Genomic DNA, 15,376 nt, shown 5'->3' on the forward strand with positions numbered 1-15,376 from the left:
CAAGGGCAGGGGCAGTGATGGGGTAGGGGCTGGGGCTGGGGCAGCAGCTGGGGCAGGGGCAGGGATGGGCAGAGGCAGGGTTAGGGACAGGGGCAGGGGTAGGGGCTGGGGCTAGAGGCCAAGGCACTGGGATCATTTTTTCTACACTCTGAGCTGGAGAGTAGAGCCCATTTGAGTTGTCCTTAGGATCAAGTAGCAGAGCCCACTTTGTCTGCCCAGGCCTAAGGTCCTGTGAAGGACACATAAAAGTAGTCTGTGCCCCCACAGTCCATAGAGCAGGAGGCCATTTGCCTGGAAAAGCCAGCGAGTCGGGGCCACCTTCAGTAAGGGCAGGGAGTGATGCGGGCAGGACATGCTGTGGAGAGAGGAGCCAGGGTGGGGGAGATGTCTTGGAGGAGTAGGCAAGGGCTGAGCAGAGCAATGGAGTTGTAAGACATAGGAAGGGTGGGGAGAATGTGAAAGAGGAAATAGACCTTAGAGCTGGGCTTAGTGGGATCCTGCAGGGAAACGTGTCAGGAGAAGAGGAGACTTCCACAGAGGAAAACATTGAGCTTGTCAGACTTCAGTGCCTTTGGATGCAGGTGACACCAGGGCAGCACTGGCCCTGCCACCTGGTGATGTCACCACCAAGAGCTCATGGGTCATTGGCTATCTTTTCACTCAAAGTGTGAGATTCCAGAGCAGCCCACCTCACAGCCTCTAGCAGAAATATAGAGCCCTGGCCACACCCTCGTGTGCCTGGGTCACCCGTGCAGGGGTGGGATCTCTGTGGAGCCATACGCATGGTAAGGTGGAGAAGCGCTGGATCCACAGTGTGATCCACAGGTGGCTTAAAGAAGCTTTAGTGCAGATGCCAGATTTTATTCAAAGTGTTATTAAATACACACACACACACACACACACACACACACACACACACAGCTTTGAAGGTCTCTGCGCCAGTGAATCTTCCCAGGTGGAAACCTCGCATTCTAATTAAGGCTGACTAGACTGCCTGGGAAAGGCCTGTGTCTGTGCAGGGCAGGGCAGGGGTCACTAGGGTGATGTCATCCACTGTCTTCAGTCTGAGCCACCTATGCTTTCGAGAATACCGGAGTGACAGGCTGGGGTCCCTCCTCAGACAGAGGTGAGGGCCCCTTGGGATGAAGTAAAAGGAAAACATGGGCACCACCTGCACAGGGCGCCCTCTCTGAAGGCAGATTTCTCCATAGAAATCAGGGCAGGCTGGGGCTTCCTGAGGCGCACAGGCCTGTGGGAGGCCCTGCAAGAAGATGAACCAGTGGCGGCTGCGGCCCCTGTATGGCAGAGAGCCTGCCGTGCTCTGGGCGATCCATCGTGTGTGCTGGCCCCGCTTGCTCTGTCATCCCGCTAGGCAGTTTCTCTGGCCACTTACTTAGCTAAAAGTCCTGCTGCAGAATCAGGCTGGCTGCACGTGCAGGGGGGCAGCCAAAGCACAGACGGTTCTGCTGCACCCAGGAAGAAAGGAGGAGGGCTGCTGGGGAGCAGAAAGCCCGAGGAAGACCCTCAGTCTGGTCCGGAAACAGCTTGGATGTGGGAATCCCTCAGGCCAGGGGAAGTGACCCCAAAGACAGCCTCCCAAGAACAAACCGTTTACTTGTGATGTCTGTGTGCGCTGCTAGCCACGCAAGTACTTGCATTTTCTTTGAATTATTTAGAATAAGGGCCAGGGAGGTAGCTCAGTGGCATGTGTGCCTGATTGGCAAAGGCAAGGTCCTAAGTTCGATTCCTGCTACTGCCAAAAAAAATTAAGACAGACATCTCCATGCAAAAGGAAACATGCCCTCCAGGGCCAATTTGTCCTTGAAGGACAGATGTAAGACGAGGTGGTGGCCAGGTTGTCTCTGTTTGCTGCTTCTCAGACTTGGATGGAGTTATCAAAGGCTCATCAAATTTGGTTTCCTTAGAGGGCTTCCCTCCTATCTCCAGCTCAGTGAAGCCCCTGATGTGGCAGGAGGGGACCCTGTTTATTGGCATTTCAGGGCAAGTTGCCCAATTATAAAGGAAAGTGTGGGGCAGGGGCAGAGGATACAGGTGTCAGTGCTGAAGTCTGGCGCCATCCCTGGGCAGGTTCTTGGCGTACGCTGAAGTCTGTGGGGGCTAAGCTTCCTGGGTCACAAGGAATTAGGCCACCCTCAACCCGCAGGATTAGACTGGAACGGCAGGGTAAGAATCCTTTGTTGTCTCCCTAGTGTAAGCACCTCAAAGAGTAGAGAAAATCTGAAAGGTATAAGGGAAAGCAACCGCTCCAATGGAAAGAGCAATTGGGGCGAGGGAGAGGAGAAAAGAGGGAAGGGGGAGCATGCATGTGTATACACAGGATAGCTGAGGTGACTACTAATTTCTGTAGGTTTTTGAAGGGAGCAGTGAATGCTTAAATTTTTTACTTTGACCAATTTTACATGCGTATATCTCGTAATCTGAGCAACTACACTGAAGACAGTGCACGGCATAACAATGATCGTCTAATTCTTATCGTCTTATTATTTTAAATTCTGTATCATTTTTTATGAATTTTTAGGACAGGATCTACAGGGTGTAGAGTCACTATGTAGATCGGATTCATAGTGATTCTCCTGTTTTCAACCTCCCAAGTGCTGGGATTACAGGCTCGAGCCACCACGCCCAGTGTCCCTCACTGCTGGGGATTGAACCCCGGCTGCTGCGCTCAGCTGAAGCAGGCACTTTAGTCCGCTGAGCTATCTGGCCAGCCCTTAAATTCTGTATCATTTCTAATGCTTTACCTATTGTTTTTTATTCTCTTTAAAATAAAATGAGAATTTATAGTAAAAAGAATTCTTTGTTAACTGGAATCAACTAGCCCTATGATTGTTTGCTAGTTGGCGTAGCAGCAGCAGCAGCAGCAGTGTCTCAGCTTGTTGAGGTTAACTGGTCCCTGAAGAGGAGTCTGCATGGGATTTGGGGCCCCTGACAGTAGTGGACAGCCAGGGAGACACCCCTGCCATGGCCCGCTTCCTCTCTCTCTAGCCATCCTTGCCCTGGGGGTGGAGGGGTGAAGGAGACAGAAAGAACCCTGGTTATGTGTCGGAGGAAGAGATCCCAGAGGCTGGCAGGGTGACTGGCTTCTCGGGGCTGGGTTAGGGCCAGAAGCACCTCACTCTCGGCACAGCTGGTCCACTAACCTCGATATAGGAGAAGCCACAGCCTGTGGAACTGGTGCTTAGGGGGACAAAGCAGCCTAACCCAGGCCCAAGGGACAGGGCATTTTCTAGTTCTTGTCCTCCGGTGTCTGCCTTTGCAGCCCCTTGTCCCAGCCTCCGTGGTCAGTAACAATGGCCAAGGTTCTGAGGATGCTGATGAGGCCAAAGCCATCTCCTGCACTTCCACAGGGGTCACTGTGAGTAGCTGTAAGGGAGTCCACAGGAAGATGGGTGGACAGTGGCCATTTTTAACTGTGAAAATGAATTAGAAAGCAATACCTGATACAGAGCCAGTCATCATGCTGTAACTTATAACAGCTAAAAATTTAGAAACAAATGAACAACACAAAATAGTAAAATGTCTTGTGACCCATTCACACGCTGTAGTGTCACTGTTGGGTGTAGACACACACACAAAAGTGTCACCAATGTGGCACAAAGTTACCTAAAAAGAGCAAAGTAAGAACCCCGTGAATCCAGTGAGATGACTTTTCTTTGTACCTCTCTGTATTTTTGAAGCTTCCTGTAGTAAATATGCCCTACCTCACTCCACTAAGTATTTTTTTAAATAAACAAATCTATTAGGAAACACCAGCTTATAAGAGACATATTAAAGTTTTTTCCCCAATTGTGCTGGGTCTCTAGAGTTGAACAGCAGTGGGAATGTCCTTGAGAAAGTCCCATCTGAGGCCTTTTCTGTCATTCCCACATATTTCTGTTACCTCCTTAAGCCTCAGTTTCCCCCATCTCTAAAATGGGAACAATAGTAGCTATGGCTTCCATGTGAAAGTTATGTATAGGTTTCTTGTTTCACTTCTGAAGTGCTTTATAAACTGCAGTGTGGGACACAAGCGTAAGGTATTCCTGTGTCCAAGAGATCTGACACACTTAGACTGCGATAACAGATCACCGCCACTCGAGAACTTCCGTGTGGCGGACATTCTCCACTCCCGCTCCTGGAGACTTCACAGGCCAAGATCAAGGCCCAGCGATTGAGCGTCTGAAGCTGGGTCCTGCATCACAGAGTAGACGGAACCTTCACGTGTCACCACAGGACGGAATGAGGGGTCTTGCCTGGGCCTTCTGTGGGAGGACTCCGCCTCCACACTTTAATCATATTTCAAAGGCCCCACTTTAAAAATACCATCAGCGGGGTGTGGCGGTGCATGCCTGTAATCCCAGCACTCTGGAGGCTGAGGCAGGAGGACTGCAGCACGTTCAAGACCAGCCTGGGCTACAATGCCAGCCGGAGTTGCATAGCAAGACCTGTCTCAAAAACACAAAAATAAATAAAATAAAATAAATGCCATCCTATGGGAGGGGGTGAGGACCTCAACATGTGAGTTTGAGAAGAGGGACGTAAACGTTCAGACCGCAGCACTCCGAGGCTTGAGCTTGTGAATCTCTGCGCAGGAGTAGCTTTGCATGTACTCTGTCCATCCCCAGCGGGCTTCGGGACTCCTGCAAGGAGCTGGGTATCTGGAGCCCCAGATGGGCTGTGTGGTAATTGAATCTGTGGCTCTCCTCTCCAAGGTGCCTGGAGCGGAGGTGGCCAGCAGATAAGCACCGCCAGGCGGCCCCAAGCAGAATGGACCATTAATAGGCCAAGCTGGGGAAGCCCTGAAGTTGCTGTCAGCTCTGAACGCAGTCCAGGCCCCCTGCCCGAAGGCCACTGACCCCAGAGTGGGTCAGGCAGCTGGGGCTCAGCCCAGGGGCCGGGGGCTGGGAAGCTGGGGTGCAAGATACTTTCCAGGACTTTCCCTTCAGGGAAGGGGCGGTGGAAGTGCTCCCCTGACTTTGGCTGCTCCAGCCCTCAGGTTCCTTTTCTTTGTCCCTCTGTAAGGACATTTCCCTTGCTAGTCTGTGTTATTAGGCTTGTCTTTGAGGACAGAGGCCATGCCCCTCGTGAAAGGCGTGCATATTTAAGTGCGTTGGTGCCTTCATATTACTTGTCCTGGTCTGCCTGATCTACGCAGTCCCCTCACTTGCCAATTTAATGTCTGTCTTGTTTTGCCTGGCTGTGGCCTTCTCCCCTCTATGCGACAGTTGCCCCTACTAACCACTATTGCCTTTGGAAAAACATGAGGGTGCTCCCAGAAAGTTGACCCCCAACACACTGCCTCCATTCGAAACCTTTTTGCCGCCCTTTCAAATTTCCCCCAGAACCAAGACTGTTCTTCCGAACACTATCAGTTGTGGCAAAATCTTACCCTTTGGAGACACATTCTATTTCTAGCAACCATAGTCCATTCAGGTGACCGAAGGGTGGGTATACTGCAGAAGAGTAGTCAGCATCTGAAATCATGTGTGCTGGGAGGTGTCGTGACTGACTTTCTATGGGTGTGTCCTCCTGAAATTCCGAAGGAATTCTAATACAGTGCTAGCTTTCTCCCCAAGAGACTGTTGCAAAGGAAAGCATTTTTTTTTTTTTTTTTTTTTTTTTTTAGTGCACAAAACTTGGAGTGAACCCAAAATTCAATTATCTTAGAAGAGAGGAGTTGGATTTTTTTTTTTTTTTTGTGGAACTGGGGTTTGAACTCCAGACTCTGCGCTTGCCAGGCAAGCGCTTATTCTACTGAACTATCTCCCCAGCCAGAAAGCAATTTTTTAATGGAGGAAAAAAATATGTATTTAGAATTAGCCAGCTGGACTCAGTTTAAATGATCTCAATTTTGTCGGGAACATCCCAAGCATCATAATCGGGAGCCAGTGAACATATGCCTTCTTCTCGCCATCAGGCACGACTAGGGCATTGACCTTGGCAACATCCATGTCATAGAGCTTCTCCACAGCTTGCTTGACTTGGTGCTTACTGGCTGTGACATCCACAATGAACACGAGTGTGGTGTTGTGCTCGATCTTTCTCATGGCTGACTCCGTGGTCGGGGGGACTCGATGATGGCACAGTGGTCACGCCTGTGTCTCCTGGGGGCGCTCCTCCGAGGGTATGTGGGCTGCATCCGGAGCTGCATGGTCTTGGGACGGCGGAAGGTGGGTGACCTTTGGATCTTCCTTTCGTGGCTGTGGACGCCTTTCAGCACGGCCTTGCTGGCCTTCAGAGCTTTGGCTTTGGCTTCAGCTTTGGGAGGGGCAGGGGCTTCCTTCTTGCCTTCAGGACCATCTTGGTAAAAAGGGTTCAAGGATAGCCATTTTTTCCAATCTCTGTCTTGTTATTTTCAACTCCTTTCTAGCCATTGCATCTGATAAAGTGATGGTCCTTCTAGCTTCTGGATAAAATGCGTATTCAGCTTATGACAGTGACATCAAAGTTTCAGGAAATGACAGACAGGGACAGTTTGTCCCAGTCTGTCATTTCCTGACAAACTGCATGGCAGAGGGAAAGGCTGCAATTAGGTGTTAGACCTGAGTCTCAGCTCTCCACAGATATGTGGCAGCAGGTCCAGAAATCTGGGTTATAACACCATGTGTGGTTCTGATTTGGGCTAAAATTGAAAGCCACATGTCTTGATTACTTTTCTCTCATTGCTGAGACAAAATACCTGATGCTCAAAGTGAAGGAAGAAAGGTTTATTTAGTTCGCAGTGTGTAGAGGTTTCAATCCATACTCAGCTGGCCCCAAGGCAAAGTGGCACATGGCAGAGGGCAACAGATCATGGTGGTGGAAAACAGCAAAAGCAGCAGGCACAAAAGGGGAGGAGCAGCCAAGAGCAGGCCTCTCTCCCTCCCTCATACTGTAGGCAGCGCAGCACTCACCCATAATCCCAGCATTGGATTATGAATCAGTCACACACTCATGGCTGCATGAGGCTTTGGGGAGCCACTGAGACACAAACCTAGCACCACCGCTCTGCACAAATGGAAACAGTGGCACCATCAGTTAAGTGAGGTTCAAATGGAATTATTTAGGAAATGCAGCTTGTCCCAGTGCCCCACAAATGACAGTTTTCTCTGCCCCCTACGTCTTTGAGAAAAATAATAACACTGCATTTTGGATCTCCAAAAGACATCTAACTCCAGATTCCAGCAAACCAAAAACCCCAATCAGCAACCACCACCACCAACAACAACAACAACACAACAAAGCTTAAACCTGACCAATGTGAAAAATTGGCCTTTGGCACTGGCTGCACTGAAACCATGTAGGGAGCTCTAAAACTGCTGGGTCACATCCCAGATGTGGGAACCTAGCATCTCTGGCAGTAGGACTGGTGCATCAGGTTTGGTTTGTTTTGCTTTGCTTTTGAGGCAGGGTCTCACTATACTATGGAGGCTGGCCTCCAACTCATTATCCTTTTGCCTTATCCTTATGAATGCTCTACTGGGCACCATCATGCCCGGCCCAGGCCTGAGCTTTTCAGGACTCCTCTGGTGATTCCAGGAAGTCATCAAGACTGAGAATCATGGCCTTTGGTTCCTCTCTAGTCTGTGAGACTGGCAGGTCTGTGGAAGAGACAGTGACTCCTGTTGATCTCCAGGACCTGCGGCCAGTGTTTCCCACCAGGTAGTGTTTCTCATACAGCAGCTTCATAACCTCTTTGAAGAGATGCTGGATCCTCCCATTTGCATTAGGCCTTTGTCTTCTGTGCTCCCAGTGCCCAGTGAGTCGGCACAAGCTTAGAATCTTCCCCACCACCCAGAGGCTTGCTGGAGGCTGACTAAATTTAGCTTCAGTCCTCTCTCCGCTGCTGAATCCCTTCTACTTCACAACTGTTTAACCACTTCTAGGGTACTAGGCTTATCGTTTTGAAACCCTGATAGCTACAGACTTGCACGGGAGTCCCAATCAGTCTAAAGGGCAGGAGTCTACAGCTAATTTTCAACCAGCTTCCTTGCTGCAGTAGGGACATCTGGGGCCCTTCCAGGCTATGTACACCTGAGCTCAGAAGCCACAACCATCTTGACCAAGAGTGGGTTGCTGTGAGTTAGTGATTTCAAAAGGGAGCCACAAGCAACCCTTGGAACAGTAGCCCAGAAGTCACATGACCTGGTTGACACCTGTCCTGGTTGGGTTATAGCATAAACAGGCAATCTTTCATAGCCCCAGGGTCCATATCTTTTGCTTTAGCCAAACATACATCAGAAGTACTTGAAAAAGGGTTGTGTGGGTACTGAACAAGTAGTTATTTTTCTTGTTAGTCCCTAAACAATGTAGTGTAACAACTATTTGCATAGCATGCAGATTGTACGCATTATAAATAATCTAGAGATGATTTAAAGGATGTAGCAGGATTGTGTAGTTCCTCTGTAAACACTATGCTGTTTTACGTAAGGGAGTCGCATGTCTGTGGATTTTAGTATCTGAGGTGGAAGTGGAGGTCCTAGAGCCGACCCTTTGCCCGCACTGAGGGATTCTCGCACCTGCTGATGGTTTTGGACAGCTGGGTTTGCCTTTTGACTGTCTGCCTGGTGTTGAAGGGCTTGCTGCTTTTGGGCAGGATCAGGTGTCACAAAACTATGATGTTTCTGACTTGAGGAGACTGAGTATAAATGTGTGCATATCAAAGGGCCAAAAAAAAGAGAGAACTGCCTGCCCAACTAGTGCATGGCTTGATCTGGGTGAGACTGCTTGGCAGTGTCGCTTCTCCACAACCCTGAGGAGTCACAGCTAGTGGCGCCCACTGCACACCAGTCTGGTGGTGGGGGGACCACCTGCTGAAGGCACAGGCAGCACAGAACCCCTGACCCCTCGCGGCCCCTCTGACACAGATGTCAGCTCCTAGCCCTCCTCCAAGGGATGAGGTCTCGCACATGGCTGGCTGCTTGTGTACACGCAGTGCCGCCCCACTCCAAGGAGTCTCTGTCCTGGGTTTTTTCAAATCTTAGCTTGCCTCTTCCTCCCAGCACCGTCTCTGACTCAGCCCGGGACCTGTCCCACTTGTGTAGTAGTAACTCATTCCCTCACAGCCAACAAAAGGGCCTCGGTTCTGGGCCCTGAAGAACTGTGTGAGACATCTTTTGGCAAATTATTAAATCTCTTTAAATTTGTACATACTCGCCTATGAAATGAGGATGGGCAGCATCGTTGTCTGTTAGAGTTGGGAGAAGCAAATGAGGTGACACATATTTTTAAAAGTCCTTCCTGAGCCCTAAACTATTCTCCGGGCATTATTTATCTATTCAGTTCTGCTAAGGTCCTGCCTTGCTGAGTGGCCTTCCTATCCCTGTGTGAGGCACCAGCCTGTTTATGAACCCCCTATTGTATTTATTGGCTGTATTTTCTTTTTTTTTTCTTGTGGTCAATGAAGACATTTAAATTTGTTGGCTCCCTCACTCGACTGCGTCATCGTGGAGAATAAGATTTGTGGCTCCTGCTTGCAGTCCAGGGACCGCAGGGCCCAGTGCAAACTCAGGGGACACTGCTGGGGGTGCTCTACATGAGGATGCAGTAAGCAGGGCCACCTTTAGAACGTGAGCTCCAGAGACTGGGGAGATAGCTCAGTGGTCTAAGCACCTGCCTGGCGAGCACAAGGACCTGGGTTTGATCCCTGGTCTACATTCTGTGCTGGCCCCAGAACCTGGGGTGCATCATGCTGACCACCAAAACCTGCATGGTAGCGCACGCCTGTAACCCCAGTGCTGGGGAGGCTGAGAGAGAAGAATCACTGTGAGTTTGAGCTGCATAATGAGATGCTGTACTAAATAAGCAAAAAATGAATACAAAATATAAAAAGAACGTGGGCTCCAAGTGTCAAGCAATGGATGGGGGAGAAGAGAACTATTTGGAGGAAAAAAATTGAGTCTTTTCTGATCATGAGTGTTAGGTTAAGGTGGGGTTTTCTTTGTTGTTTTTTGGTTTGGTTTGGTTTCATTTTGGTTGTTTTGTTTTGTTTTTGGTTCTCTTAATGACGTGTAAATTTTAGGATTTCCATTAAAGAACAAATCTCCTTGATTTCAGTTAATGACAGGACTCATCTAGGAAGAGGGGGAAAAGAGGACAAGTGTTTAGGAAACGAACCACCTCACTGATCGAACAAGATCTAGCAGCATGGCACAAAGAACTGGCCAGGACCAGCCGCCCCATGCCCCCTTTGAGCCCCGAGACAGTGTATCTGTTGATGAAGAGCAGGTGGTATCAGAGAACCTAAGTGTGACCAGCGCTCAGGTTGGCTAGATGATGAGCCATTCTCGGCCACCAGGATGGCTGTCACTGGGGAGCTTTCAGGGGCTGCCACACTCATCCCCTTTGTTTCTGAGAAATAAAACACGGGATTCATCCCATTTCCCGGATGCAGATATCAGAGCCTAGAGAATGTAGTCAGATAGTATGGAGGGCAACTTCTGCCTGACCCCGTCTCCACCCGTGACAACAGGGGTTGGAAGCAGGCGAACCATGTACACGCTTGGGTTGGGTCGGGGGAAGGCTTCCCTTCATCTCAGTATCAATTATTCTTGTTCTTCAGTGTCACTAGTGAAGTGATTGCAGTGTTACACATTTTGTGTGCTTTTGAGTGTCAGCATTCAACAGACGTCTCTGGGCTGCGTCGAGGTTAACGAGATCACCTAATTAAGATGCTGCCTGTCCCAAAGTGTAAATGTGAGAGACGAGGCAGCTAAGGCGGAGGACACAACTTTTAAACCAAGAGGCTGCCTAAGGTTGTCTATGTCTCTTTCCCTACACATCACGATGTCGCTGTTTCTTCCTTCCTACTCTCGTTTGGGAGAGTTGGGCTCTGTCCCCATCACAATTAGCCAGCTGCCTAAGGCAAGTCATCTAACCTGGTTGAGTCTGCTTACAGCCTCTGAAAGGCTGGCAGTGCCTCCCTTGCCTCCCTTGGAGAGCTGTAAGACGAAGCTGGACAGGAAACGCCCGCGTCTCAGGACTCCCAGGTGTCTGCGCACGGGCTCCAGTGGCTTGTGGAGGCAGCAATTTGGGAACCTCGGCAAACAACATGGTGTGTCTGAACCTCAGTTTCCACATCTGTAAGCTTGTGATACCTCTGACCATGTCGTTAGGGTGAGAAGATTATAGTGAGTCAACAGGCGCACGTCCTGCAGCAGCAGGCACGCAGGTGGGTGTCAGTAAACACTGGTGTGTCTGTGGGAACAGGACCAACAGAACCCTGACTTCGGATTGGCTTTTGGCTTTCTGGCTTTTCACCACCATGTGAGCTCTTCTTTCCCAGGACAGGGACCTTGTGCATTCAGATATTGCTATTAATGTCCCAGTCTGTGCTGGGTGAAAACCCCCAGCGCTGTAGGAGTTGGCATGGTTGGCTGGACAGTCTGCCAAATTCTACAACACAGATTCCCTTATCCCCCTTTCCTCTCCTGGCCCTTTGAATGTGGACATTGCTTCCTAATCCTGCTCCTCAGGTGCTAGATCTAATCACCCAGATGCTCTCTGTATGTGCCTGACGGTTGGAGTACGGGATAAGAATGCTCCGCTCAGAGAGTGTAGGCATTGGCGCTGAACTGGAACCTGACTCTCAGGACCCAGTGGTCATGTGATGTGTGCAGGGTTAATGTGCTTTCCCCTCCCATCTTCCCTTCCTGTGCCGAATGCCTGCAAACTTCTACCCCATCAGAGGTCAGGATTAAAATGAAAATCTGAGGGACTGACACACAAACTGTCTTTAAACTCTAGCTATAAACCAGGCATGGTGGCCCATGCCTGTAATCCCAGCACTCGGGAGGCTGAGGCAGGAGGATCATCACAAGTGTGAAACCAGCCTGAGCTACACAGGGAGCTCAAGGCGAGCCTGAACTGCATAGCGAGACCCTGCCTCAAAAAGACAAAAAAAAAAGGTCTGGCTATAAAAGCAAATTCATGGTGAGGCTCAGTTCTGAGAAGGTGGTGGATAGGGTGCAGGGGTGGGAGGTCGGGGTGGGGGAGGAATTTCACAATTTTTGAAAGTTCTTCCTGACTGTCTGCAGCTGTTGGACAAATTCTTCTTGCAGTCTAAGTGTATAACATTTAGTTCATCCTGGGAGCTGGGCGTTCTGTCTTTGTAAACGAAGTATGTCGTAAAATCAGAACAGCGCTTCTTCTCTGAGTCTCTTGAGGGGTTTGAGAGGCATGTCAACATTCCATGAATCCCCAAGTACTGACTTTTCTATCCACATAACAAGCCACAAAGCAAAAAAAAAAAAAAAAAAAAGGACATGGAGCCCCTGGTTTGGGACATGTCCCAGGGCAGGACAGAGCAAGGTCGCTGGAACTGGCTTTCCTGAGCCTTGAAAACCACACATTGTATCCAACATTTACAAAAACAAAACAAAGCAAAACAATAAACTTTTTTCATTATTAAACAACCAATGTAGGTTATTTGTAGAAATAGAAGAAAATACAGATAATCACGGGGCGTGGGGCCACTGCTCCTAGCCTTATCCCTTTGCAACTGTTTTGAGCATAGGCAGGAGGGCTCCAGGCCTTCTGTCAAGTGCAGAGCCCCATGCTTGTCCCCATTTACCTGCCAGCATTCACACGTGAATCTGTCTGTCTGGCTCTGTCTGTCTGTCTGTCTGGCTCTGTCTCTGTCTCTCTCTCTCTCTCTCTCTCTCTCTCTCTCTCTCTCTCTCTCTCTCTCTCTCTGTCTCCCCTCCCATTTCCTTCTCAAAACCCATTTCCAAGGATAGTTGTGCAAATTAAAGACACTAACATGGTACCACTTAAACTCATATGTGGAATAAAGTAAGCCCTATGTCTGGGATGGTTATAATAATAGTTTATTATCCTTCTTGGCTTTTGCCTGTATAATATACAGTAAGTATCTAACTTATGAACCTGAGTTGCAAATTTTCACAGGCATACTGTTTAAGATTTGCAGTATGCCGTGTAAGATTCACTTTGTCAGTTACTAATGAATCCTACTTAAGAATATTCTCTTGAAACTGAACTACTTTGTAAATCGGAGATTTACTGTAAAAAAAAAAAACCATATGTAATACTTGAGGACTAGCCAGATACCTCTGTGGATTAAAGTTCCTGTTTAGGCAGACGCAGGGACCTAGACTAGATCCCTGGTGTGCTGTGCCAGCCCCACCCCCGGGGTGTGCTGAGATGGCAATGAGACTGGGCACGGTGGCACATACCTGTAATCCTAGTGCTTGGGAGGATGAAAATAGGAGGATCACTACGAGTCCAATCTGTGTAGTGAGACCCTGTAACCCTGTACTAAATACATAAAAAAAAAAAAAACCCAACTTGAATTTTCTGTGAACATAGGATTGTCCAGTACTATTTCATAGCTTTTTTTACTCATGGTTATCTTTTCATTGACAAACCATTTACTAATATTAGCTAACATTGTTTCTGGTTGGTCTAGGCCTGGCGTTAAAGATGTTGTATAAGAAATCACACTTAGTAATAATTCTGTGGGATGGGTGTAATTATTGAAATTTTTACAAATGAGAAACTGAGGCTGAGCATCTTCGAGCTAGCTAGTGGAGACGTTAGAATTCCCACTCGGACATCCTGGCTTTTAAACTTACCTGAGTTAGAATTCAACACAGGCTTTACAGGAAGACTGAAGATTTCTTGGGGACTTCCTGGCCGAGGCAGGTTTTGGTGTGTTTTGTCTTGCCTTCCTTCCTGAAGCAAGGAGGAAGAGGAGCATGAGCCAGACTGTAACTGAGCTGCCAGGACTCAGGAAGAAAGCGTGGTCGTAGGTGCCAGGCCTTTTCAGCCCTTGGCAGGGCATGCACTTTGAGATCTCCGACTGAAGCACGTTCTTCCTGGGCTCTTAGAAGAGCATTTTCAGCTTACTGGGGGAACCATTCTGGTATAAAATGGGAGCGACCCAAGGTGCAAGACTGGGCTTAATGTTTTCTGAGTGTATCTTATCCAGAAAAAGAGAATCTGGAAGCACTTTTTCATCTTATTCTCCAGAGCTTTTGTCAGAGCCGCCTGGGTCACTGAGTATACCTCCCTTCCCTTTTCTTTTCCATCTCAGGACAGTGAACCCTGGCCCCAGATTACCCAGGACTAGGTGCCAGGCATCACCAGGTAATTTACTCGCAAGTCCTTGTTGAGCCCCACCCATGCAAAGCCATGTTATGGGCACCACGGGAATGCTAGGGTGGAGAGGCGCTTGAGAGGACACCAGCACACGTGAACACCACATCAACAACTTGAAGTACATTCTGCACAACCTGGGCAACTGGTGCGAGCCCAGACTGCCTCAGTGGGAAAGTTGGGGTATATGTGGTCTGGGGGAGCCACAACCACATCTCGATCAAGGATGTAACAGGATAACAGTGACCTGGGAGGCACTCACGCCTCGTCTCTTCTTTTAGGAGCAGTTCCGAGAGGAGGAAGGAGAAGTCCCGGGATGCAGCGAGATGCCGGCGTAGCAAGGAGACAGAGGTCTTCTACGAGCTGGCCCATGAGCTGCCCCTGCCGCACAGTGTGAGCTCACACCTGGACAAGGCCTCCATCATGCGGCTGGCTATCAGCTTCCTGCGGACACACAAGCTCCTGTCATCAGGTGAGGCTGGCAAGTCCCCAGGGGGGTGTGGGTGGGAGCTGTACCTACACTGCCACACGTGCAGAGGCCCCAGGGCACCACAGACACAGGCTCTGCCCCCGGACACCACACCCTGCAAAAGCCCACTTACAGTAAGGCCACGGTCTATGCTTTCTTCCTTTGTCTCCTGCTGCAGCATAGACGTTTACTATGAGGACTGCCAGGGGAAGAGGCAAGGACAGGACCAGGCGAGAGCATGGGCAGGGGCCATTGGGAGTCCAGGAGAGTGGCGAGCCAGCACAGCTTTGGCCGACTTGCCAGTGCTATTGCATCTGGCCGTGAGACCCTCTTCCTGCAAGGGTCAGCCTGCAGGAAGTGCTCTGGTCTCTGCCTTCCGGTCTGCAGAGCTGGCGGGCCCTTTCCACCTTTCACCTCTTTCTAGTCAGTTAGGCCAGCAGAAGATCACTTGGCCAGCCAAAGCCCAGCTCTGCTCCTGCAGAATAGTTAGGTGTGTCTTCTGCGCGGGGTGCCTGTGGGAACTGACAGAGACAATGGTCAGGCTGGACTCGGTCCAGCTGGGCAGCGCCTGGCTATGGACAGCCTCAGTGTCACCCTCCCTGGTCCTCTGCAGCCTCAGGTCACAAAATGTTCTTTTCATCCCAGAAAATTACTTTCTTCAAAAACCATTTCCTGTCAGTCCTGACCTGGAGAAGGTGGCCTGAGAGACTGCCCGGTTTCAGCTGCTGTGTGACAGTCTCATCCAGTTGGTTGGTTTTATAAAGAAAACGGGCAGCGTGTGGCAGTGCCTGCCAGGGTGCGTGTGAGGGAGGC

The 15,376-nt window shown here is 49.6% G+C and overlaps 1 protein-coding gene across 2 annotated transcripts in view; it reads left to right on the top strand.

The window, feature by feature from the left end:
- The window catches only part of Epas1 (endothelial PAS domain protein 1), an 82,362-nt gene that overhangs the window by 33,246 nt on the left and 33,740 nt on the right, over window positions 1–15,376 (top strand). For both annotated transcript variants that reach the window (XM_023711170.1, XM_023711169.1), the window contains exon 2: window positions 14,376–14,566. In XM_023711170.1, coding sequence (XP_023566938.1) covers window positions 14,376–14,566 — 191 coding nt within the window. The remainder of the gene's footprint in view (window positions 1–14,375; window positions 14,567–15,376) is intronic.

This window comes from Octodon degus, unplaced genomic scaffold (genome assembly GCF_000260255.1).
Source record: "Octodon degus isolate 3935 unplaced genomic scaffold, OctDeg1.0 scaffold00020, whole genome shotgun sequence".
NCBI lineage: Eukaryota > Metazoa > Chordata > Mammalia > Rodentia > Octodontidae > Octodon > Octodon degus.